General features: G+C 40.5%; 2 protein-coding genes across 8 annotated transcripts in view; one reads left to right on the forward strand and one right to left on the reverse strand.

The window, feature by feature from the left end:
• Positions 1-1,365, reverse strand: part of grip1 (glutamate receptor interacting protein 1) — a 196,717-nt gene extending 195,352 nt beyond the window's left edge. For all 7 annotated transcript variants that reach the window (XM_056748038.1, XM_056748036.1, XM_056748035.1 and 4 more), the window contains exon 1: positions 627-1,365. In XM_056748038.1, coding sequence (XP_056604016.1) covers positions 627-681 — 55 coding nt within the window. In that variant the 5' untranslated portion in view covers positions 682-1,365. The remainder of the gene's footprint in view (positions 1-626) is intronic.
• An 11,408-nt stretch (positions 1,366-12,773) lies between these two features.
• Positions 12,774-26,323, forward strand: cand1 (cullin-associated and neddylation-dissociated 1). The gene is made up of 15 exons (XM_056748470.1): positions 12,774-13,069; positions 15,051-15,194; positions 15,568-15,722; positions 15,880-16,003; positions 16,720-16,976; positions 18,485-18,590; positions 19,402-19,547; positions 21,115-21,407; positions 21,690-21,831; positions 22,049-23,539; positions 23,644-23,739; positions 24,210-24,379; positions 24,456-24,620; positions 24,988-25,095; positions 25,192-26,323. Exons 1-15 carry the CDS (start codon positions 13,002-13,004, stop codon positions 25,414-25,416), a joined length of 3,690 nt encoding a protein of 1,229 aa, XP_056604448.1. The 5' UTR covers positions 12,774-13,001; the 3' UTR covers positions 25,417-26,323.
• The last annotated feature ends 1,435 nt before the right edge of the window (positions 26,324-27,758 follow it).

Consider the following 27,758-nt stretch of genomic DNA (forward strand, 5'->3'; position numbering starts at 1 on the left):
AATTCGTGCCCCGCGGCTACGGGGACTTGCAAAGCGAAAGAATAACAATGTTGCATGACAAACATATAAATAATCATGTTTGTAACAAACGCGGTTTATAAATAGAAACTGCAAACTGTCACACGGCGAAATGCACATGGTTATCAGTCCAGCCGAGTGGAAGCGAAAGAAATGTCATGACTGTGAGCAACATTTTACCATTGAGTGCTATGGACCCCATATATCTCTATTTATACACATTGCTACAAATGCATTCGCAATAACACACCCGAATGCATAAAACGGGAATCCAGGAAGGGAAACACAAGGTAAGCGACCACATAACGCCTTCAGATGTCGATTTCAGGAAGGACACCGACCGAACAAGTGCATTACTACTACGGGATTCCTCGAGGCGGGCGCGGTATTGCCGCTCTCTACCGAGACCACTTGCTGAACAGCGAGGGTAAGTTGACACAATATAGCGCCGAACATTACAAACATTTCGCGCCAAACATCAACAACCGCGACGTAACAAATAAAGCGCGTTTCATAACAATAAATACAACGTAGCACAACTTGCAACTCGCGCGGCAGGACGCGAGCACGCCGCTCACGCAAAACTATTAAACCGCAGCTTCCCATACCTCCTTCTTCGTCGGCTTGCAGACAAGCGGGGATGTTTTTCTTCCAACCCGGCATTTCGGTGGCGTCGTGTGCATTCAGCGGCTAAATCTCAGGCGCATTTCTCTGACAGCACAGCCTCCCTCCGCGTGCATTTCCCCGCGCGTAGTCCCTCTATTCACTGACCGACGGTGCGATTGAACGCTCCCTCAGCCTCGTTGTGGAGGGGAGCTGAGCTGGGGGTGTGAACAGACACACAAACGAGAAGGTGCCCACTTACAACCCACTGAACGCGAAAATGTTACTCCTCGACTTCATCACATCATGCCTTATCGTGGCAAATCCAAACATTTCAGCACGTTACTTTCGTGTTAACGTAATTTTTCACGGCTGGTCCGATGGTCTGGTCCAGCGAGAGTGAGTTTGTTGCGTTCATTCATCTCGGTGGGGTGGGTTGTACGACGTTGTAAGGTAACACAATTAGGAATATGATGAATTGCGCTGCGACTTAAAGTTGTAGTTTACGAAAGCAGTGGGTTTATGCGTAATTGTTGTTCGTTAATCGTGCAGAAAGCATCAGCCCACCTACGGTTACTGTGCGGCGGTTTGCTTCGACCTTTAACGGTCTCATTGCGAGTGGGTTTCGAGAGCCCACTGTGCTGAACTCTAATTAACTTGCTTGTAATTTAATTATATCTGCTTATGTCCCATTTTTAAGCTCGTTGATGTTATTCAAATAGGTGCATTTAGGAGCTAAATGTATGCAAAGGTCATGGGTTTGATTCCCAGAAACCATACATGCTAATAAAAAATGTATAGCTTGGATGCACTTTATTCATTATGTATGCCTGAAGTTTGAATGCAAGTAGCTTCGGATAAAATAGTGTCAAATAGGTGAATGTAGGCTATACATGTGACAAAAAATCTGGTCTTGCAGCTCAATTGATGAAGATTTGCACTGGTGGATTCATTGTGAGGTAATGTACATGTTTATTCTTGCTTTCTTTAAAACAATCTGTGAAATGCATAGTAGTTAATAAATACGGAGTTATGTGATAAAAGATTTATATTAACAATCAAAACGTGTAAAAGATATATTGTGCTTTTTCCAGCCTTTCCGTGTTGTAGTTAACTCTACTGCCCAAAAACATCTGGTTGGTGTCTATGCTGGTGGTCCGCAACAACACATATGCCTTCTGCCAGCGTGTAGACAACACACAGCCAGTGGGCAAAACATACAGATAAATTCGGGTAGAGATGCTGCCTTTTGGTGGGCATCGAGACACATCATCACCGCCCTACTTTCCTCATCCATTCCTCCCCCTCCGGCTTCCCGTCCATCCATTCACTGGGGTGCCCTGGCGGCTTCAAGTGCGTCAGAGCGAGTGCTGCGGGGCGAGGCTAGGGCATCATGAGTCAGGTCGGCAAAGAAAAACAGGCAATGCTTATCTTCTTTTGGACTCCTATTACCTAATCCATCCATTCGCCCCTCAGTTAGCACAGCGTGATACACCAGAGAGAAAATAAGAGGGGGTTCAGGGAGTAATCTAATGCCCTTGCTTTGCGTCTCCTAATGGTTCCACTAGTGGGAGTGGAAGTGATGCAGAGAGGACTGTGGATGGTATATTATTACACTTGGGAAGAAGTCAATACTTGGAAATGAAATATTCAGATTGCCAAGCTCACAGTCCCTATGAACACGTGTATGAGAGGTTTCTACTTGGCAAAATCGCCAGCGTTAAAAAGGTCAAATTAACTCTCACAGTGTATATATAATCCACAATATCGAAGTGTGGATTATATATACACAGTGAGGATTAATTTGACATTTTATTTACACTGGCGATTTTGCTGCGTATGGTTGCTAAGCACACATCGCCAAGGAATGATGACTCAATGCTGCATATAAACCGTTTGCTATATAGTGACCTCAGTCTTTATAAGGTGATGTGGGGATTCCAGAAAACTGCGCTCTCCCCAAGGCCATCTTTTTAGCATCCTGTTCTCAAAGCGCCACGTTCTCCAAAAAGCACCAAAAATGTATTCTTAGCCCAGACTGAAGGTTAATATTTTGAACATAAACCACCTGAAGGCAACACGGTGAGTTAAGCCGATACATGATGAACTGAATGGCTTCTTTGTTTGTTTGAGGTTTTCACCTGCAGAGATCCATTACCAGTGGAGCTGTATTGCCGCTATCTTCACATCAACCGATGCTCCGAGATGTTTAGATTATCAAGCCACCATAAAATTGTTTTTTTTAATGAAGCGTGTCGCTACGTGACAACACTTTGTCTGTCTACATAATAACCTTATAAAAATCAGAGGCGCGGATAAGTTTGTTCTCATTACAAACCAATTTTCATTATTGTCGGAGAAAAATCTCAAAAGTTCTCTTAGTTCAAGCTACAGCAGTTCAATAATAAGATACACTTTTCTATATTCAGTCTTATTTCATTGTTCCACTTGCCATTTTCAATTAAAATTTTTAGGACGGTAAAAATAAGACGGTCATAACTGCAGAAAATATCCGCGCTCTTAAGATATAGCTCCTCTTCAAAAACCCAGCCATGGCAATGCCTCCAGAATACTGATTCGTAATGTCTTCCATCCTAGACCAAATATTTTAGCAGTCCCTTTTTTCCCCCCAAGTATAGCGTTGTCCTTTCCACACGGTTGAATATGTCATCTACCTCGTCCATAAGACAATTTCATTTAACTGCAGAGGAAGAGAGCGACACAATTATTGTCATGTTTTGATTGCTATTAATGCGGGCATGTTTCAGGGACGTTTTGATTCGATAAATCAAGCAATGTTGCGAGACCTGCTATCTCTGCTGTGACGAAGGACGGAGCAAAAACAAAATCGAGCGAGATAGTGCTTCTGTAATAATTTCTCTATGACAGACCGCAGTGATTCTCTAAATTTTGTGATAAGGATGCTCTGTACATAATTATTTATGAAACAACAATCAGCAGGCATTGATCTGGACGTCTAAGTGATGTCCGCTGGCATGCTGGCACACAGCGGTGATGGACTGCATCATTCAAAGACGTAATCAAAAGACGAGACCTGCTATTATTGCTCTTAGCTGTCAATGCTAATAACTGTCATTTACCCCGCTGTGATTCATTACATGACCTTTGAGGCAGGACACACATGGGTTACTCTAAACACACACCCAGCATGCCTTGCGCCACCCCGATCACCAGTCAGACTCCGCAGTCCTTCATATAACAGTTGGCACCACCTGGGTGCCGGGCTCGTGAAGCTCTCCGCACTGTGTCCGTCGTGCGAAGCAGATGGAGCCTAAAAAGGAGAAGCATAAATAAAGAATGCAGAGCGAGGAGAGGGATCAGACAGATGGAAATAAAGAGAGTTTCTTTGCTTCTGAGGAGGAATCTGAAGGTCTGTCGAGGGAACGGTCCGGGCGTAAATCGTGAATTCTCATGCAGGTCTTGCAGGAGAAGCAGACTCCCGCTGCTGTCGAGAAAGGCCTGACCTCGCATGCCGCGTCTGCCTGCGCCCAATGTAATTCACAGCCCTGTGACAGCGTTTCAAGTCGTGCAGGGCAATCAAATGCAATATGATTTCTGCTTCAATCGAACCACTTTAGCGGCCATTAAAATTCTCGTATGCCTTGTCAAATAAAAAACCAGTGGCTGTGTACTTTCTCTAAGCAGCTGATGAGAAATGAGAGAGGGAAATAAAGAGTTGGAAAGGGACATACGCACAACTATTTGGGGGAAAATATAAAAAAAATTGTCAGAACATGACTAGAGAAGGTAACAGGGCTTTTGACTTTGCCTGATGGTCCATGGGGTGTTTTCTAAAGAATATTGCAGGTCCTTGAAGAAGCGGTATTCTCATGTGGCTCGTATTCGCCTTGGTGGGAACAAAAGCGAGGACGGATGCCTCGGGATGTCCTCTGCACGAAAACAGTTTCACTCAAATTATTTGGTGAGGGATGTGCAGCATGACATTTTTAAAATGTATTTGCAATAACATTGCAGAACAGTCTGGAATAGAATGCAGACGCTTTGTGTAAAAATCTGACTGTTTTGTACTTAAAGGGATAGTTCACCTAAAAAACTTTTTCTCTCCCTCGTGTCATTTCAAACCTGTTTGATTTACTTAGAAGAATATTTTGGAGAATGTTGACATTTGAAATGAGACATTTCTTAAAATATTTTTGTTTGTGTTCCACAGAGGGGTCATGTAATGAAAAGGTTAGAATGACATGAGTGTGAATAAAAGATGGGAATATTTCATTTTTTGAGGGAACTATCCCTTTAATGTGGTGCCTAAAATATTCTTTACAAGACATGACGCAAACTTTCCAAGGGAGGTTTATTATGCTGTCTAACAACTAGCTTATAATAAATTAAAACAAATGTTTACTTCTAGAAGGGTTTTATGGCCTTTTCAAGTGGAAAAGCAAATGTTGCAACGGTTAATGCATGTACTAATAAAATATTTACTTTGAATGCACTGTAAGTCACTTTGGATGAAAGCGCCTGCCAAATTAAATGTATAAATGTTTTTTTATAATTCGCCTTATTTGGCCCGGAAAGAAATCACTGAAATGCTACGAAGCTTGAAAGCAGATTGTAAATCATGTTTCACAAAGGTGGGTAAATTCACATACATTTGTACTTTTGCCAATTGTATGTCAGTTCAATTGAAATAGACAAGACATTTTTGACTCTCATTTGGAACTGTTGAAGTCCCAGTGAGTCCCCGATAACTGTGTCTGAAATGGCGGCAATGATTTTGTCTTTATTTGGCTGTGCTGTCTCGGGCTTGTCAGGTGTCTTGACGTTCCATGAATCTAAATGATACTAGCTGCGATTGTGAAGCTCAAAGACACAGCAGGGTTTGCGCTGTGTTCTGCTGTGAGGACGAGCAACATCCTCTGCAGACTCGGCTACCAATCCAAGCACATCTTTATAAACAGAAATGTGATCATCATTGTGCCTTTTTTACCTTTTAACCTTTGAAAGTTTACTTATCCTATGTGGAATGTCACAGTCTTTATAATGATAGAGTGTAGGAAATTTAGTGCCATCTAGTGGAGAGGTTGCATATTGCAACCAACGGCTCACACCGCCCCTCCCGTTCGAAGCATTTCTGTGACTGACACATGACAAAGATGTTATCACGTTTTCACTTCTTAGCTGAAGGAGGTAACGTATTTATGAAACACGCTCTGTAGAGCAGTTTGTCCGTTTGACGCTACTGTAGAAACAGCATGGTGAATTTCATGTAAGGGGACCTGCGATTTCTGTAGATAGAAATAACTTGTTCTAAGGTAATAAAAACATAACGCTTCATTGTGTAAGCACTTTAAACACCACAGAAGACATAGTTACCATAGTATATTGCATTTCTATCAATAGATCCTCCATAAAATGACACACCAGACCTTTAAAGGATGTTTTCCATTTCAAATTCTGTGTATATAACTCACTTTCACACTTATATATTGTGTATAATGCGGTTGCATTAAGAATAATTAAGAATAAAAATACATTGTTATCATAAAAGCTATCTTATAGCTTTATATACAGTGTAGCATAGTTTTATGTATTATGTTATATTCAATTATAAAAATGTATAAAAGACACAACATAAAAACCTTTTAAATATATAAAAACTAAATTCATCCATCAAGTTTAGAGAAATGACTTGTGATTTTTGGTTATGTGTGTTTGGTTATGTCTAGAAAACAAACCCAAGAGCGCAGAGGCCCCAAGCCTTTGAATTGCAAAGCTGAGAGGTAGATCAATAAATGTGAAGGTAACTCTAAAATTCTGTTGCTCTGAAAGAGAGACACAGGCCTAATGTTGTTGCACAAGAACAGTGCAAAACCTTGGATGGTTTTAACACGGCACACCATGTACCAGAAAATGACCATGGCCTATACCACAAACTAATAAATGACATATTAAGCATATTTACCAACTGTTGAAGTGCACAGAGGGTTACTTTAAATGTACTTTGTATTCTTAAAAGAACTCAGTGTGTTTGGCTGTTTTGTTCTGCGAGAGTATTTTATAATCTTGCTTTATAGATCACACTTCTTTTTCTTCTTATTGTTGCAAACTTCTCGGATTCATGTAGAGATTATATTATATTAGTTTTTAACTCTGCTTAGTATATGTCAATCATACTCCTCTACCATACCACCATAGACAACCTGATCACCTCAAGGAATCCCACCCGGCTCTGTGATGTTCCATGGAGCTTATCCTTATGGATAATTTACATGGCTTTGTGTTACTCTGTCTGGGTGTGCTTGTTTTAGCTAACAAGGGACTGTGTGAGGCCGCCTTTTAATAAGACATTATGCAAGCACTACAAACAACACGTCTCAAAAGACCTCCTGAAAACAAAATGCTGTTTGCATCCCTGTGACAGAGAAGCATTCTTTAAATTTAATGCAGTAGGTAATACCTTTATTTCTAAATTTGAAACAACCATATGCATATTTATAGACACACAGACACATATATTGTATATACACATGTATATATTGCATCATGTTGTTCATCTCATTACTCTAAATACTAATAAAACTCGGTTCACATAAATAATGAACAGCACCACATCCTCACTTACAATTCAACCACTAGCCAAATTGTAAATTGCACATATGTTCACATACATGCCATCTCATCTTGCTGAAAGTAAGAATCGCTAAACCATAAAATAAAACAAGATCCCAAAAGGCCTATGGTGCTGCTTGTATATTTCATTTCCAATTAGATCATCAGCTTTAAAAACAGCTTCCTCTGAGGCCTCGGCGTCAACATGTAGGCTTCATTGGATGCTTGGTTAATCAAATGTGAATTAGATGAAGGCCTTTAATTAGCTTAATGTGTCGAGAACAGGAGTGGGTTGGCCAAGTGAGTTAAATTAGAACGCCAAAATCCGCTAAAAGGGACATCACAATATCAAGTGGAAAATAACTGGCAACACACACACAATATGATTCTCTACCACCTCTGTTTATCAGGAAAGTTCTTCAGTGCTCTTTCTCATTCCTGCTTGTCTTTCATAAATGTGTCTTTCCATTCCACGGTATAGCTGCATTGTGCATACACATTTTAAACAACTTCATCACAAAGAATAGGATCGAGACCTGTTGCAGACCACACTCGAACTTGAATTTCCACACTAGCACCAGTTGGTTTCTAATGAGTTGGCCGCCAAATAATATAATTCCAGCAGGCTCAACTAAAAGTCATTCCCTGATCCATCAATCATACAGTAAATTGCTCCCAAATCGATGGATATTTATGTGCGTTAGGCTGATTCTGGACCTGTGGTTGTTAAGGGCTGTACAGTTGATCAATGACTAGCCTTGTTCTATGTTCCCCATCAACCTGGTATATGGCCTAAACATGAGGTCTCTGTGCAGAGGTGGCGTCGAGGTCACAGGGGTTTCGGCAGGAGGCAGGAGCCTCATACGTTACATCTCCTCTGGGATATTCCGCTGTGCTGCATTGATTAATCAGAAAGAGCACCGACAATGAGGTCGCACCTCTATACATGCCCCATCTTCTGTCAGTCTCCTCCCCTGAGAGCTCCGGGCTATTTCTCACTGTGAATCAGGAGGCTGAGAGAGAGACTCTAGAGAGAGCACCGGCGATAAACAGCTAGATCAGACAACGTGATGGACAGGCTGAGGTGGATGATGGTGGGGTGAAGAGACTAAGAATACATGACCTTGTACAAATGGCCTTTGTATATAATTGAGCTGCCGTTGACCAATAAGAATCCAGGAATGCGTGATATGAAGTGGGATGCTAATAATATGTCATGCTAAAACGAACAGTTCACCCAATAATGTAAATCTGTAAAAATTTAGAAAGTTATTTGGATGAATGCTTGCAACCAAACAGTTCTTGGTTACCGTAGACTACCATAGTAGGAAAAAGACAGCTGTCTTGAAGCACGTGTGAGCTGAGTTGTGTTTTGCTTCTGATGGGTCCACGTAAATCATGAATCGTAAACTCTCTCTTGCTATCAGTGTCTCTCTATCCCTTCAATAAGTCAGTCTTAAATAGTTTGTTAAGACAAGAGAGTGGAGAGAGGTAATAAAATGAGCCTTGGCGCCCCTTCACCAACGTTGGCGTGCTCGTGTGAGAAAGTGAAGATGAACGATATGCCTACATAAAGAAGCCTGTATTAATGGAGTGCTCTCATGAGACTGCCTTAAGGCTCTTCACATCGAGTAAATAACATCTTTGTTATTTCAACATATTCAAGGCTGACGTACAGTGTTTTCTCATGAATTCCAAGGTCTTTTCATCGTTTCGTGGCAGTCGATGGGAATTTTATGTTAGCTTTAAGTAATTAAATTAATTTCAATGTTAAGTTCATCAAAGGATGGTCATCGCTCGAGTAAAGCACAATTACCTCCAGAAAGCCATTAATGGGCTGTAGATTGTTGCTGTTTTACAACAAGAGCTAATTTGTATTTTCCAGGTCACATTTAATAGAAATTGCGGGGAAGATTGAGAAAGTAATTGGACTTGGAAAGGAGCGCAGAAGCGACGGTGTAGTGTACTGGCTTATTCTTCAATCTAGAATATGAGAGAAAGGGCCACTTGATAATTGATTATAGCTCCATTGGGTTCATTGTAAACAGAAGGGGAATCATTAAACTTCATTTGTGCTCATTCATGCTTATTGTCATTCAGATCCAATGAGCCAGTTTCTGTCTGTGTAATTAAATGATCTTTCAGCCTGAATTGGAATCAACCCATGTTAAAGTAGAAGTGCATATTTTGTCTAAAGTTTCATTTTTGTGTTTTTATTCAATAGACCATGAAATCCTAGGATGGAGTATTATGGCTTTTTGTCCATGTGTGGTAGAATTCGCTAATATACTTCACTAATTAACTTTTAGCATATTGTCTCTATCCTTCTGAAACCTTGGATGTCCAAACCCTGTTCAATTTCTAGGATTCTCTTTTGAACTATATGAACAATACTCATTCAACATTTAAAAGATGTAATGCAATGTTTCACATAATTTATGGTTAAAACGCTGTATTTTCCACATACCGTGTATGTTTGTATCTCCTCTTTGCCCCGCCTCTGTAAAACGAACGTTTTTTTACAAAGTTCATCGCTCTGAAAAGCGAGATGTGCTATGATTGGCCAGTTAACCAGTGCATAGTGATTGGTCGAATACTGCAAGTGTGTGACGGAAATGTAGCACCATATTTGAAACATCAGGATACAAAGCAATTGTACTGACGGGTACTGCCTTTATTGACTGCTCACTAGGTTTTGGAATAGATATACATACACCCAAAATCTTTTGTTTTAATAGAAAATTTGAATACAAAAATTAATTGAGAGATGAAAAAATGTCACATTTACATAAACCAACTTTACTTTTTACAAACAGGGCTGGAAATCAGTTTGCAACCATCTTTTCCTCCCATATCTTTTCCTAACCATCTTTCCGCCCCTATTTTGCTTGGAGCATCTGCACGCTGCTGCCTACAGAAGGATTTGTGCCATTATGCGAGAGCTATAGGCATTCTTGCTTCCAACACAAATCAATGCCTCCTTGAGGTAACATAATTGGGACATCATTGCCCGAAAAAGGCTTGGATAATCTTAGGCAATACCATGACGATTTATTTCAGTGCAGGGAGATATTTCTTCAGATTGACAGTGCGTCGCTGTCATTCTCTCTTGCTGTTATTAAACCTAGTGAGGTGCATTATATGCGGGCCGCATATTAAAGCACCATTAGGATGCTGAAAAAGATTCCGCAACCTACGTAGCAACATAGACCAAAAGGCAGTTTAAATCCCTTACACACTCAAAAATAAATCGATATTGAATAATCCTTTAAAGAAAATACATTACATCTTCAGTCACTGTGCGAGGTTTCTCATTTAATTCAGCTTTCTGCATAGTAATTATGAATCGTTGACATGCTTGTCTCATCAATCTGTCATACTATTGAAAATAATTGAAAAAGATATTCACTCACTTAATGAGTCCTGAATGAAATTCCTCTCTTACATCTGCGCTTTCGCATGCAGACTCACACTTGCTGTCTTCCTTTTATTTCCTGTCTATGTTTTTGCCACCTGGTGTCCATTCAAAATCCATTTTCCACACTGCTGTTGAGCGTATTCTTAAAAATCAGACCTTATTTAATGGTAATGGATTTTCTGTTGTGCTTCAAAATAAACTGGTAGATTGACAAGCATGAAATCAAGTAGCCTTTTTAAAGAAAGATATACATTTTACAGTAGTGCTGATCACAGTGATTTGTTTATTTGTGTTGCGTTAACATGACAACACAATGATTTTGTCTCCTGCTTTTTTATCTTGACTGAAGGCTTTGTTCCACTGCATGACTGCGCTTTGCACCGCCAACAGTGCTATAATTGTAATGCTAAATATATTTGACCTCCTGTCTCCAGCTGAGTCAAAAAAACTATGTGCTGTGCGTTTAACTGTACCATAGTTGATACCAGAGACAAATTAGAGAAGACGTTGAAATACTGCATGCAGATTTGAGAATTGCAAAACAATGCTGGAATGCAGCAATCTCATAGAGAAAAAACATGTAATGTACATAGCCTACTCATATATACTGTCTAAGGAATCCAAAAATTAAATGTTAAATAATTAGCGGGGTATTGGTCTGGGACTACTTGAATTTACAAGATTCACAAATTTGACATAAATCAATTTTAAACAAATGAATTCAAAACACAAATTTGACATAAATACTATTTATATTATCAGCATACAATTTGAGAGAATAGTTGTGATATGTGATAGAATTCTGCTGTAAGGATGGGATTATGACAATGGCATGGGAATGAGCACAATCGCATTGATCTCTCTGCTTATTCATGCTTCTCTGACAGTCTTGGAAATAGAGGTTCATAAGAGATTTAGGGAACGTGGTTGCATTCCTCTCTGGGAACAGTGTTGGCTTTGAACAGAGACTTTGAATGAAGACATACTGAAGGACAAGATGAATGTAGAGGGCTCACCTATCAGGAGGTGCAGAGGTCAAAACTTTCTGGGGACTACTGTGTAGGGTAATTGGTAGTTTCTCTCTCTCTGTCTCTCTCTCTCTCTCTGTCTCTCTCTCTCTCTTCATACATCATACATACGTCAAACATACATTTAATTATTTCAGTATGGCAAAATTTTAAGCAATAAGTAATATATAAAAATCACATACGATCATTATTGATGATATTTAAATCTGTAGGCTACTGTTTATTACCAGTGTTGGGTGTAACTAGTTACAAAGTAATTAGTTTCTGTAATTCAATTACTTTTAAAGTAATGTAAGTTACTTCTGATGTAATTAAACTAAATACCTTGTGTAATACATTTGTGTGCAATGGCGGAATTTACATCCTAAAATCAAAGTCTATCTTTTAAAATCCGTCCTTTAATCTATAATTCTCACATTTGTAATACTTTGGTCAGTAAACAATCCTACTTTATGTAGTTTCATATTATTTGAATGAATTAAAAGAGCTGTTTCATGTCTATCCTTGAATCACTTAGCTAATCAAAGTTGATGAAGGATATTGAAAGTAATGAGTAATGAGCAATGAAGTACTTTTTGGAGAGAGTGATTTGTACAGTTATCTAATGAGACTATTGAATTTGTAATTAGTAACTAGTATTTAATGACTTTTTCTGAGTAACTTGCCCAACACTGGTTATTACTACTCGATGCAACTATATAAAAACCACAAACGCAGGTTTAAGTATATGCATAGTTTTGTATGTCCATGCAGAAGACTACATTGTACGTTTTGGATTTGCTATTGCTGACATCTTCTTCAGTCAACACAATCTCTTACACAAAACTGTCAATATTTAATAAAGATATAACATATTCCATACATATGCTATATCAGAGAACGTTTTAGACTGTGACTTAAAACCTACTGAGCTGCCTACATAGACACAATTTATGGGAGCCCTTAGGCGTTGCATTTAAGCATTTGAGCATCGTTCTCAATAACTATCTGACTCGAGTATTTAATTGATTCCCAACGCTTCAGCAGAACATTTGTGTGCATCGAAAGCGCCTAGTTAGGCAGCCTATGGAGGCAGCTCACTAGGTTTTGAGACGCAGCCGCACCTCATTCTATCCTCTCAGTCATCGTCGTCCGGTTGCAGCTCCTCCCTCCTGCAGAAGCGAGCAGCACCTCCATTCAAACCCATCCAAACTCAAGGCATGAGCGTCTGCTCTCTCCCGTAGAGCTGCTGCTGATCACCTGCCTGAAAAATAAACCTAAACTCCCTTGAAACCTCCGATAAGAAGCGGACTAAACAATTCTGGCCCTAAACACACTCACAAGTGGCTCACCTGACTGCAAACATGGCGAGTGCCTCCTACCACATCTCTAATCTTTTGGAGAAAATGACATCCAGCGATAAGGATTTCAGGTCAGTCGTGTTGCAGATGTGTAAAATATGTTTGTAAGCGCGTGCTTGTGCACATTGAAAGCTCGAGATCGAGTTTAAATGCGTTAAAATGAGAACTGAAGCGATCGCAGAAACTTTCAGGCCGCGCTACTGTTGTTTAGCTAGTTAGCGTAGCATGTCAGACTCGTGTTAGGTTGGGTTAACGTGTTTTTATAGTTTGCATATCAGCCGTCGCTACTGTACCGGCTATCGGGGTTATTGTATTTACGTAATAAAACATGTGCTTGTTGTGACTGAAGCTGTCAAAAAATGTTTGCCGGTGTTCTGTGTGAACGTTAGCCTGCTAGCAGCTAATGTGTTAGCCGATTAGCTTTAGCAGCTCGCCTTGATCTTAGTGATCATAGACTGCAATAAAAATACATATCAATTTGTGGCTGAAAAGTTTATTTTTCTGCAATATTTTTTTGTTTGCATGTACTCATTGTGATTAAATAAGTTAAAGTAGCTAACAGCAGCTTTGACTGGCAACTTATTATGAGAGCATGGCCCATGTGTGTAAACATGACATTTAAATAAACAACCATGACAAGTTAAAAAAGTGCTGTTTATATGGAATGCATAAATAATACAGTGTATAAAATTGAGTAACCAATGTTTTATTAAGGGTTCTGTGTTGGAGCACATGACATGTCACTTCTTGATCATTCGGGTTTGACAACAAGGCTTTAAACAGTGGTAAAAGATTCATATTTACACAAATGTTGGTTTATGTAGAACTTGTGTGCAGATGTTTTTTTATCTCACGTGTGTGACTGGTAGTTCAAATAAATAAGAAGTCAATATAAATGTCTGTTTCACATTATCATATCTATGTGACTTTACTCTGGGGTGTCTCTGAGAATGCCTGAGCAGAAATGCTGTCATGTGAGATAAAGAAGCAATATGTTTTGTTGCTTAACAGCACTGGGAAGTTATTTCTTTTGCAGTTGTAGCGCATTATATTTATTATAGATACTCATAATCGTAGTGTGTATTGTCATAGTTCGTCACTGATCTGTTTGTTATATCATAGATGCATTGTGGGCTGTCATGCTTTCATTGTTAGGGGAGTATTACGCTTGAGACATTTCTTATTCACCAACTGGTTAATATTTTTTGAGTCTTACATGGACCTAACCGGATCATCCTAGTAAATACTTTAAAGGCAGTCTTCAGATAATTTTTCCGGCTGTCAACCATGTCAAACCTCCAGCTGTTCTTATTCGAGATCCCTCTGAATTTGACCCCCGGGAACATTTTGCTTACACACCATTCTAAGTCTTCTCTCTTCGACATGTGCATTAGTTTTGCACTGCCACTCGTTCTCTCACCGACATTGGTGTGCATCTCATGCATTATTCATTCTAGAGCTCTCGTCGGAATGAGAGATTCCTTGGCTTCAAATATATGCCAGAACAGCGGCGTTTAGGACGGTGTGAGGGAAAGATGGCATGTCATAGTATATGCAGAAGGTTTTTCCTCACATTACACGCGAGTTTTAAGTGCTGTGGCTTTGATGTCGGCACCCAAAGACAAGATTTCATTTTAATCCACTCCGGTTTCGGCTCAGAAGTGGATTTCGAATTTAGTAAACCATGTCAAGTGAGATGAAAAGGGAAAAAGGCTTCAGTCGGGCCGTCGTAACGCCCGCTTGCGTTCGTACGGGAAGTCTTGCTGCACAGGTGGTTTGCACATTAAGGAATTTTTCTAGCAAATTTGTTTGGATTTATTTCTGAAATGATGTGAAACATCCCAAATATGTAGGTGTGTCACTGTGTCTGCACCCTTGGGTAACATCATGGCTGTTGACTGTGAACTGATCTGTTTTGCTGAGTTGTAAGTCAACATGAAATGTGCGAATGAGGGTTCTGCTTTCACATCGACATGCAGGATAAACTTTACATTTGAATTGGTAGCTTCATTGTTCGTATATACACTAAATAACTTCTCCTTTTCCTCTCAGATTCATGGCCACCAATGACCTGATGTCCGAGCTGCAGAAAGACTCCATAAAGCTGGATGACGATAGCGAGCGAAAGGTGGTCAAGATGATCCTAAAGCTCCTGGAGGACAAAAACGGAGAAGTTCAGAATCTAGCTGTAAAATGGTAAGAATTTGTTCCCTCATTTCAGTCATGTTGCGAATATGAAACGTCTTGTGCGTTTGTCCCTCAACATTTCTTCTTAATGTGAAATTGATTTATGCCACTGTGCCAAACACAGTTATTTGCCTCCAGGATCTTTATTTTCAATCTAGATCGTTTTTATGGTTTGAATAGCTTTTCAGTTCTTCTCTTTTGTTTGGTTTAGTCTTTGTGCCGGATTGCAAGTTTCTTTGCAGTGACTTATTTTAAACGTGATGTTCTTGTGAATTAGCACAAACTGACCTCAATGTTTTATTTGCGCAGGGTTTTTCACCTATTCATGCATTATAACAAAAACATTTTAGACATTGCACTTAAAAACCTTTATTTGTTGCAGTTTGGGCCCGCTTGTCAGCAAAGTAAAGGAATACCAGGTGGAAACCATCGTCGATACGTTGTGCACAAATATGTTGTCAGATAAGGAGCAGCTTCGGGACATTTCCAGCATTGGCCTCAAGACGGTGATCGGAGAGCTCCCTCCAGCATCAAGCGGTAAAAGCACATGTTTACCCTGCTTAATGTCCCACTGGTGTTAACACAAATATTTCCTTAAGTTCTTGGACGTTTTTTCAACATGTGCCATGAGAATTTATTCACATCCCTAAGTAGAAAGCGATCTCTTTTCTAAGTTGATTTCTCTTCGCTTTAGGCTCAGCGCTTGCTGCTAGCGTTTGCAAAAAGATTACAGGTCGCCTCACAAGTGCCATCGCTAAGCAGGAGGACGTGTCTGTTCAGCTGGAGGCGTTGGACATCATGGCAGACATGCTGTGCAGGTATGACAGAGCGGCCGTGTGCATCTTTTGTTTTGATGGACTGTGTCCGAGTGCGTATGGTATCCTGCCAGGTAATTTCTGGATGTGTTTGTGCATGCGTAAAGGTGCATCTCGGCTGTCTCTTTCACAGCTCGAGCATACTCCTAGGCCTGTTATCTTAGATGATGGCTCTCAGCTCGCTGATGTACATTAGCTAATGATGGACCCGTGAATTTGGCATGGGTGAATGCATTTGGCAGATGCTTTTATCCAAAGTGCGTTACATTGCAGTCAAGAGTGTACATTTTGCCAGGTTGTGTGTTTCCTAAGAATTGAACCTGCAACTTTGGTGTTGCTGGTCGTATTTGAGCTGCAGGACTGATGTGAATATTAGTGCTTCTGTTGGACTTGTGGGTCAGGGGTTAGAATGCATACTTTAGATGCAGTCACTCATAAGTGTGCTTGACTTTATTTGGGATCTGTTTGTTACACTCAGTATATACTGTATACTGACAATATGCTTACTATAGATTCACAATTATTAACTGTATTCCTACATGACATGTATAATACATGTATATTAAATGATTATAATATTCTGTAGACATAAGTAAAAGTACTTGCTTTTCTGAGTATATTCTTTGTCTTATTAATGGATACAAACGCTAATAATAGCATCAGCATGTGAGATCTCCAATGAACCCTTCAACTATCTGACATTGTTTTCATCCATTCAGACAAGGAGGCCTCCTAGTGAATTTCCATCCTTCGATCCTGAGCTGTCTGCTGCCTCAGTTGACGAGTCCACGTCTCGCTGTGAGGAAGAGGACCATCATCGCCCTGGGGCACCTGGTCATGAGCTGCGGAAACCTGGTCTTTGTCGACCTCATCGAGCACTTACTGTCCGAGCTCTCGCGCAACGACTCCATGTCGACCACACGCACTTACATCCAATGCATCGCCGCTATCAGCAGGCAGGCTGGACACAGAATCGGTGAGGTTCTCCTGTTAATGCCTCAGTTAATGCCTTCAGTGTTCAAGACCTCATCTCAGTTACTCTTAAGTGCTGAAAGCAGTTCAAGCGCGAAGCCATCGGTTGTGAACTTCTCAAGGAGGCTTTTATTTTGAGCACTGATGCTGTAATTTAGCCACAACTAGAAGCAAACCAAAGCCATCTTCAGAGGTCTTTAATGAAAATGATCCATTATTGCTATGGCTGGTTTTGTGTTAAGCGTTGAGTAAATACATTCGCGCGTATTGCTATGTTGCTTCATGACATGATAGTTTGCTTCTGTGCTCTCGAGACCATTATTTTTATAGTTATTATAGTACTATGATAATCTAATAACAATTTATGATATTTCTACCAAAGCGTGCATATTCGTTAAAGCCAATCTGTATCATTTGCATGTATGCCAGATCGTAATGTGACAGCAAAGCAGTACTACTAGCATCTTAAACACTTCTGTCGGTTGCATTTTTTAAAAGGTATTTGTAATACATCTCCATATACTGGAAGGAAGGAGTCGGGAACCGGAAGACATTTTAAACATTTAATAAATTAATATAACAGCCGGCGGCCCCTCACGGACGACCGCCGGTGAACAAAACATGAACATAAATATAAATACAAACATAACATAAGTTCGGGCCCGGTCCTCTCTCTTCGACGGTCCGGTCGCTCGTTCCTTTTGTATGCTCCCATCTCCTACGTGATTCGAGGCCGGTGTGCGCACAGCTGGCGCTAATTCACAATTACTCACCGGACTCGAACCACGGTCTTGCCCCGCCTACTCTACTACAGTATTGTAGAGAATCAATATCAGATAAGATATTATGTGGAATTGACATCTGTACTTTTGCTACGTTTTCTTCCACTATGGGCAGTTATCTATAATAGACGCAACTTTGAAGTGAACTCTCCTTGGAGTTTGACCGAACAAATTGCTAGAATTTTGTTGCGAGACAGCTGATGGAACAATCTCCAGAATGGTCATTATTACCTGTCGCCTTGTTGTCAAAGATGTCCCATCGCAGTGGTACCAGGCGAGGCATTTGGCACAAATAAAGTGAATTGAAAAGTCAGTGAGGTTTGCTGCTATGGCGCGCCGTTCCACCATCAACCAATTACCGCCTACGTTTGATGAAACAAAGACAGCTGCGATTTAGATGCACAAGATTACTTCAGCGGAACACACTCAAAGCTGTTTTTCAGCTATCTGTTCAATAGCGTAACTGTTTTAATTTGAATTTCCCTTTTTTGTCTTTTTAAGATTTTCTTCTTAGATTGTGCTAAAAAGAGCAAGGCCTGAATCTCGCTTCTTTCCAAAGTCACTTGTAATTTTCATTGTTGTCGCTTAATGTTGAAGAGATATTCACTCATCCTGAACCTTTATGATTTCAATGAAAATTTATGGTGACCACTGCTTTCCATAGTCTCTCCACGGGAATTAAAAGTGTTATTTAATGATACTGGTGCTAATACTGGTTTCATCCCTACAGGTGAGTACTTGGAGAAGATCATCCCATTGGTGGTCAAGTTCTGCAACATTGATGATGATGAACTGAGGGAATACTGCATCCAAGCTTTCGAATCGTTCGTGAGGAGGTTAGTCTACATTTAATGGCACATACATACACATATACACCTCAGTGTGTGTAAATGCTTTTAATGGTAGTTTTGGGAGCATTTCACACAGGCTGACACCTTAACAGTGGCTATTAATTTGTCTTGCACTGTATACATCAGTCAGGTGGGTAGTGTTTGTATTGCTGTATAATGCATAATTTACATTGGGAAAAACAAAGTGGATATATACATAGTGGGTATATTTATCTTAAGTGTGTTCTTAGGGATTTATTATGTTGTCCATGTGGGTGATGTTGAAACCTACTGTTATTCTGCTTTGAAATTTTGAAAAGTGCCTGTAATTCAGTCGATCAGACTAAAAAGGAAATTATAGATTTATTATTGTCTAAAAACAAGTTATGATTTTCTGCGTTACAACACCTTTGAACAATATAGTTTAAACAAGCACCGTCAAAGTAAAAGTGGACAAGTTGAATTGTTTTGAATGTTCTCTTTATAACTGTTAGACTTCAAAGCGTTGAACACAGTTAATATTTTTGTTCTATTGTTTGTCACTTTCTTGTTTATTTTATTGTTCGGAAAGTAAAAGCAATGTTTACTTGAAGGCTGTATGCTACCGTTTATTTTTAGTCGTTTATATTTATATTTTTGTATAAAAGAGAATTTTGTTTATGTTTTATATTGCATGCCTTTTGTTTAAAAATAATGATCAGTTCTGAAGTCAAGGGTGTGTCTAGTCGCCGATTTCTAATACAAGCTTGTTAAAAAATATTACCAAGTGTAACCTTGAAGCTTTCTTAATCCATACTCTCCACCCTCTGACCCCCAGGTGTCCAAAAGAAGTCTACCCACACATCCCGACAGTCATTAGCATCTGTCTGAAGTACCTGACCTACGATCCCAACTACAACTACGATGACGAGGATGAAGATGAGAACGCCATGGATGCTGACGGAGTAGATGAAGATTACCAAGGTATGAGGCGAGGCTCCTTTCTCTTCACTGAGGAAAGAAGATTTTATTCTGTCTCCCGACCCATACGGGTTGTTGAGATGTAAGTTGGAAGCGTGGTTTGTTAACGCTGTTGTGTGCCGGCCTCTGCTTTCAGAGTGAAAATTGCATAACATCAATAACAACAAGCCTAGAGTTATTTCTTCCGTCTCAAACACAGACAGACGACAGATTGCGTCCTCGTCTGAGGATGTGAGACATTGGACAACTGCCGGTTGTCTTTGCCAGATTATCAGAAATCAGCTTGTTATTAGAACAAAGGAACGGCGTTGATTGGTCCAGTCTCACAGCTTTGAATAATGGCCAGTCCTTCACATCGGATGAGATTGCCTGATGGACAGTCTAAAACGTTTGCCACTGTCCTTTACGTTTCATTGCCACTTACTTCTTTTACTTTCATAAATGGATGTGAGCATGTTGTTTCTGTTCCTGACAACCGGCATGCATTCTTGGCATATAACAAAGCATATTTTAAAGATCTAAGAGCTCTTATAGCTTTAGTGCTGTGAAGTGGATGGAGTGTGAATGTACTCAACGTTGCATGTATACAGCTTAACAGTGAAAAGTGTGTTGCTGCACAAGATTTGACAGGAGCTTACTGTAATGATGTGTCCCTCTTTGGTTGTTTGAGTTAAGGATTCCCAGTGTGAACCTTACTTCCTCAGGTCTGCTTGATCAGAGTCAGTTTTGTTTTTTGCCCTTTTATGAGTGTTGTTTTCATCCATAAATCATATTTATACCGGTTTGGAGGTGTTTTTTCAATTATTTATTGGTTGAATTCTACGGTGTGTTTGTTTTTCTCAAAGGAGTATACACATCAGATCTGCTCTCTTTGTGTGTCAGGGATCGAGGGATAAAATTGCACCCACATATGTTCAATAAAGAAACACCAAAAGTGCTCAAACAAGTCAACAAACATGCCAACTCTTAAAGTCTCTGTGAACCGGTGGTGGCGAATGTTTTTACTTCCGTATTCTGACACATTTCCGAGTGCAACGGAATATCGACTGAGAAGAATAGTGGGTGGGGCTTCGTTTTTCATTGCGAGCTGATTGGATGTATTAAAACAGCCGTTGCATTTTTAAATGAAACTAGCAGCTGACTGAAAGTTGAAGGGGAGGAGTTAATGGCTCTGACATCTTACTGACGTCATCTGAGGTGGATAGCCGATATTCGGTTGTTAAGTGGTGACTTAAGGAATACCGTTTCCGGGTCCAAGCATCTATTTATATCCAGCAGGGCTACAATTTAAACAGCTGTTAATGAGAACAGTTTACTCACATCGCATATTTAAGTGTAGCATTTATTAACTAGCAGTATACACTAGTCTCCAATTTAAAAAAGTGAATGGCCTACACTGATAAGCTATTTATAACAAACTGCAATATTTCACGAAATAATAGTAATTGTAATTTTTTATTTCACCAGGACTTTAAAGGAGTAGTTCACTTTCACTTCAAAATTTGCCCCCATGTTGGGCTATTAGCCCCACTATGTTCCTAATGTCATCTAACTTCCGTGACCCAAACAGGAAGCGATGATGAGTACAGTGACGATGATGACATGAGTTGGAAAGTGAGGAGAGCAGCAGCGAAGTGCCTGGATGCTGTGGTGAGCACACGGCACGAGATGCTACCCGAGTTCTACCGCACCGTTTCGCCAGCGCTCATCGCCCGCTTCAAAGAACGGGAAGAAAACGTCAAAGCGGATGTTTTCCACGCGTACCTGTCACTGCTCAAGCAGACACGGCCAGCTCAGAGCTGGCTATGTGACCCAGATGCTATGGAACAGGGGGAAACTCCTCTTACGATGCTTCAAAGCCAGGTAAGGAAAGATACAGTTTATTGTTAACATCAGAATGACGCGTTTATTATGCATTATACAAGCATTTTGATTTATATAACAAATTTAAGTAGATAACTGTTAAATAACTGGTTTTGATATTGAACTGATTCTGTAATTGTGCACATTCGCAAAACATTCATCTCATGCTAATGGACCTATTTACAAAAGATGTCACAGCGCTACAGTGGAGACTATTGTGTGACAATTACAAAACTGGAGTTTATGATGATTATAAGGACAATATATCATGTTTTTTCGCAGGTGTCCATGATAGTGAAAGCGTTGCACAAACAGATGAAAGAGAAGAGCGTTAAGACCAGACAGTGCTGCTTCAACATGCTGACAGAACTAGTGAACGTGCTGCCAGGCGCCCTGACTCAGCATATTCCTGTTCTCATCCCAGGTATGCGCTGCAGGCAACACACTGCGTGTTAAAGCCAGTCATTTCTGCATTGATCAGATATCTAATTTTTGACAAATGTGACATTATTAAGACCCCTTGAAATCATCCCGTTCCATTGAAATGGCTTTTGTAGCCATTATGTTAATAGCTTCGTAATCACTGTTTCCTGTGTTAAAGTGACACTTGTGGGTTTTTGTTCCTTTTTTGTAATCTCTAGGAATCATATTTTCTCTCAACGATAAGTCGAGCTCTTCTAACCTGAAGATAGACGCTCTGTCCTGCTTGTACGTGATCCTTTGCAACCATCAGCCTCAAGTCTTCCACCCCCACGTTCAGGCTATAGTGCCTCCGGTAGTCGCTTGCGTAGGGGATTCCTTTTATAAGATCACCTCCGAAGCCCTGCTGGTCACCCAGCAGCTGGTCAAAGTCATCCGGCCCCTCGATCAAACTGATGCCTTCGCATCCCCCTACATCTCTGACCTCTTTGCCTGCACCATCAAACGGCTTAAGGCTGCCGATATTGACCAGGAAGTCAAAGAGCGAGCCATTTCCTGTATGGGCCAGATTATTTGCAACCTCGGTGATAGCCTCGGTGCGGATTTACCCGGCACTCTTCACATCTTCCTAGAGCGTCTGAAGAACGAGATAACAAGGCTCACCACGGTCAAAGCACTTACCCTCATCGCTGGGTCGCCGCTGAAGATCAACTTGAGACCCATCCTGGGCGAAGCCGTTCCCATTCTAGCCTCCTTCCTGCGTAAGAATCAGCGAGCGTTGAAACTAAGCACTCTGGCCGCACTAGACATTCTAGTCAAGAATTATAGCGACAGTGTGACGCCGGCCATGATCGACGCTGTGCTGGCTGAGCTGCCGCCTCTTATCAATGAAAGCGACATGCACGTCTCCCAGATGGCTATTAGCTTCCTGACCACGCTCGCACGGGTGCACCCGGATTCGCTGTCAAAGATCAGCGGCTCCATCTTGGTCGAGCTCATAGCTTTGGTTCGTTCGCCGTTGCTGCAAGGCGGAGCCCTTAGCGCCATGCTGGAATTCTTCCAGGCCCTCGTAGCCACAGGAACGGCCAGTTTGGGCTACATGGACTTGCTACGTATGCTAACGGGTCCAGTGTACGCCCAAAGCACAGCTCTCACCCACAAGCAATCCTATTACTCCATCGCAAAGTGCGTGGCCGCTCTGACCCGGGCTTGCCCCAAAGAGGGCCCAGCAGTGGTGGGGCAGTTTATCCAAGACGTGAAAAACTCACGCTCCACAGATTCCATCCGACTGCTGGCGTTGCTTTCCCTGGGAGAGGTCGGTCATCACGTGGATCTCAGCGGCCAACCTGAGCTTAAAACGGTCATCCTGGATGCGTTTTCTTCAGCCAGCGAAGAGGTGAAATCGGCAGCCTCGTATGCGTTGGGTAGCATCAGCGTTGGAAATCTCCCGGAGTACCTACCATTTGTCCTGCAGGAGATCTCCGGACAGCCCAAGCGACAGTACCTGCTGTTGCACTCGCTCAAGGAGATCATCAGCTCCGCATCAGTGGCAGGACTCAAACCGTACGTGGAAAGTGTGTGGGTGCTGTTGCTCAAACACTGCGAGTGTGCAGAAGAAGGCACGAGGAATGTGGTAGCCGAATGTTTGGGAAAGTTAACGCTCATCGATCCAGAGACTCTTCTGCCCAGGCTAAAGGGATATCTGTTATCAGGTGATTGCGAAATCTGCGTCCAAACTTTTCTAAGTTTAGAAACTTTATATAGAAATCTTTTGATCTGTATGATTGTTTTTTCAACTGAATTTTCTCCATTCCAGGATCATCCTACGCCAGGAGCTCAGTAGTCACGGCTGTTAAATTCACTATCTCTGATCATCCGCAGACGATTGACCCCCTTCTTAAAAATTGCATAGGCAAGTGCATTTTTCAGTTTGAGGATGGGTTTTAAAGTTAGTTTAGATCAAGAATACTTTGAAAATGTGGATTTGTCATAGAGTTGTAGGTTGATAAATCAGATCAGTTCAAAATTTCTGATTATAACTTTTGAAAGTTGTTTTGACTTAACAAGTACATAACGGGAGTAAGTTGCTGGAAACAAAATATTGAAATATTTGATCTCATTTGCAAAACATGAAGTTCAGACATTTTTGTTTAATCATTTGAAGATAAACTGTTATTATTAATTATTTTTATTAATTAATAAAATTACATTTATTTATTTACACCTACTGCCAGACGTTGTATCTGGCAAATCAGGTTGAAGTATTCCAGAGCACATGTAATAAGTGCTATTCAAGGTTCAGTGTACCCAGAAGTTTTAGTTTGAATTTTGTCCTTCATATACTTTTTCTAACTTGTTTTATATTATTTTATTCTATTTTAGGTGATTTCTTGAAAACGTTAGAAGATCCCGACCTCAATGTAAGAAGAGTGGCTCTAGTTACCTTCAACTCGGCAGCGCATAACAAACCTTCTCTTATCCGAGACCTGTTGGACACGGTTCTCCCTCATTTGTACAATGAGACCAAAGTGCGCAAGGAACTAATCAGAGAGGTAAGCTGCTGTTTCAGAGCAATTCCTTCCGCATTAAAACCTGCTATTAAGCTCAGTGATCTACATCTCTTTGTAGGTGGAGATGGGTCCATTCAAACACACGGTGGATGATGGCCTGGACATACGGAAAGCTGCGTTTGAGTGCATGTACACTCTGTTAGACAGCTGCCTTGATAGACTTGACATCTTTGAATTCTTAAACCACGTTGAAGACGGACTTAAGGACCATTACGATATCAAGGTAAGACCATGAATGTTGCATGAGATTTGTTTGCCATGCAGATCATGTAGCAGGTAGCAGATGAAAGAGTGAATTGATTAACAAAGATTTGTTGCGCGGCCATATAAAAGATGTGATGCATAATGGATGGAGAACAAATGAGGTGGTCCATGTTTATTTTAAATGGACGAATAACCAGGTTTACTTGCATGGTAATGAAGCTAGAAGCATTTTAAGCAATTAGGTTCATGGAAAATGTGCTGAATTTTTATTTAAAGTTGAATTGTGATGATGATGTTGACCACACAGCTAACGGTATTTAATAGTTACTCTGGATTTCTAAGATGAAGTGTTAATATTTACTTAATTTATGCTTATGTCTTTATAGATGCTGACATTTCTCATGCTGGCCAGATTATCTAGTCTGTGTCCTAGTGCAGTGTTGCAGAGGTTGGACAGACTCGTAGAGCCTCTCAGGGCAACATGTACCACAAAGGTAAACAATGTTTATAAGATTTAACTTGAAAATAACACATATTTTTTCGAATGAACTTCTTGTTAAAATCAGATTCAAACAACTGTTCCTCCTCAGGTAAAGGCCAACTCTGTAAAGCAAGAGTTTGAGAAGCAGGACGAGCTCAAGCGATCGGCCATGCGGGCAGTCGTGGCCCTGCTGACGATCCCAGAGGCCGAAAAGAGCCCCCTAATGAGCGAATTCCAGTCTCAGATCAGCTCCAACCCCGAGCTAGCCGCCATTTTCGAAAGCATCCAGAGGGACTCCTCCAGCGCCAACATGGAATCCATGGACACCAGTTAAATGACCACGCCAACGACAGCGCCTGTCACCGTCGCTCTCAAAACATCCACAAAGAAAACCAACCCTGGGGGACCCTTGTATTGTTCATGCATTGCACTGAATCCAAAATAGGAGGAAAACAAAAATCTCAAATCAAAAAAAGAAAAAAATATATGAAAGGACGGACATTTATTCTAATAAGCTTTAAAGCTTAGTACCACATCATTTGTGTTTTTCTATAAATGACCGAAACTTGCTTCAGTTGTTCATTGTTTTCCATTCCTCACCTACCATGTTTTTTCTTTTCCTGTTTATTTTCATGATTCCAGAGGATCCATAGGTACCTCCACACGTGACTTTCAGAGGTGCGCAGCTGAGGAACCAGCTCGCCTGAAATGAATTGATGATGTAGAAATGGACCGCAGTATTTGTGTTACCGTGGGAGATTCGCTCTTTCGTTCTAGACTGCAGACCAGTCAAATTGGGGGTAAACGATAGCACTCGACGGCTTTGAATATTTCAGGACCGCCATGTTTCTTATCAAACCAGTTTTATTAGGTTTTTGTACGATTCGAATGTCATCTCTTCTCTTTTTACTGTTGACAAATATAGAGCGAGAGAACGGACTTAGAAATATTATCCTGGAGAGGTGTGGATTAGTTAGCGTTTCATTGGATGAGTGCTTTTTTTCTTCATTGCATTTCATTACATTCCCCCCTTCTGCGAAAATTATGAGTCATCGGCATGCGCCACGCGTCCAGAGAAACAAGAATTCAGCTGCACACGATTTGCATAATAGTTTTCTTGTTTACCTGATGACAGTTTTGTTTGGCTCAAGCATATAGAGGTCAAATATGACATCAGACGTTATGAGAAAATATTTGCTCTGTATGGAACGCACATATGTGAATAAAACAAGTGGAAAATCTCTTCAGGTGCTATACTGTATTCTGAAATCGTGAGGGCGCTGCTCCCGGAGTTTAAATTTGAAGGGTATAGTTCACCCAAAATGTTTTGTCGTATATTGATGACAAAAGCAGATGTTTTTAACTGAATGTTCCAAGATAAAAGTCATACTGATTTGGAATAACATGAGTTTGACAAAACGTTTACAGAAGTTAAATATTTGGGTAAGCTATGCCTTTGAAATGCCTTGTTTGTACTGACTTCTTGGTTTTATTAAATGCAACGTTGTCAGTTATTAAAGGTGTGCAGTTTCCTCGGAGGATTCTGTAAACGGACGTTGAAAAGTCGAAAGCAATGTACATCTCGCAGTACAGATGAGAACTGGATGCCCTGGACACCACAATCTATAAAAAACACAATCTAGCTTTATTTGTGTATAGTCACACACTGCATTCTACATTAAATGAAGTGTGACTGTATGGCAACGTTCTTCAGTGACAAATCAATAAAAAGGTCCATTGCTGCCTGCAACCAAATGTTATTTGATGGTTTTTCCAATACACGTACAAATTTTGAGCACATCTCAAAATCATTTTTGCTTCAATCGCAAGTTTTATTAACACAACAGCTAAATTCTGATAACTCTATTAATATAATCTTAATGGTTTATTTCAACAATCTCACCAGAATGTGTTACTATTTTACAATGTGGCTTATTCGTATGGATTGTTGTAATGTAAAATGTACAAAGCATATGATTTTTACAAAAATGCAATACCGAAGCCCCTCCCCTAAACCTTATCGTGAACGGCACGAAAGAAAATCGCACTTAAACGTATAAATAAGAATTCTGAGAAATCTCGTAAATAAGATAGATTGGGAAATAATAGAATCAAATCTACACTAAACTTTAATTTCACTTTCTGTCTTTTATCCCTATTCACTTCGCCATCCTATTCTACATTATCTTGCATCAGTTCATGCCTTACAGAGCATAACTTTGATGTTTGACTTCACTTGGTCCAAGCAGGAAATTAGTACACAACGTTAGTCACCAGTCATCTCTGACTTTTCTCCCTCGGTCTAGTTAATCATTAGAAAAGCAGAGCGACACTGCAAAGGTCATCGTTATTGACGCATGATGAACAAGACCCACCAATTAATTTTTATAGAAAAAGACTCCAATATCAACATGTCGACATGGCACAGAATCACATCCTAATGCGAGGGCGTGAAGAGTCACGCTGAACAGGTCTTTGATCATTTTCTTGGCTGTCGGAAGCATGAAAGTACATTAGCCATGTTTGTCGTGGCATAAATGAACCCGCTTCCAATTTGCACGCCAATGAGTCACGCAAATGCAATAAAAGCCCAATTAACAGCGGCCTGATTTGCATTAGAGATGCGAGGGGTAATGCACAGGCGTGATCGGTCGCGTGTCGGGATGGAAATCAACC

The sequence above is a fragment of the Triplophysa dalaica genome, chromosome 5 (genome assembly GCF_015846415.1).
Source record: "Triplophysa dalaica isolate WHDGS20190420 chromosome 5, ASM1584641v1, whole genome shotgun sequence".
Lineage (NCBI taxonomy): Eukaryota > Metazoa > Chordata > Actinopteri > Cypriniformes > Nemacheilidae > Triplophysa > Triplophysa dalaica.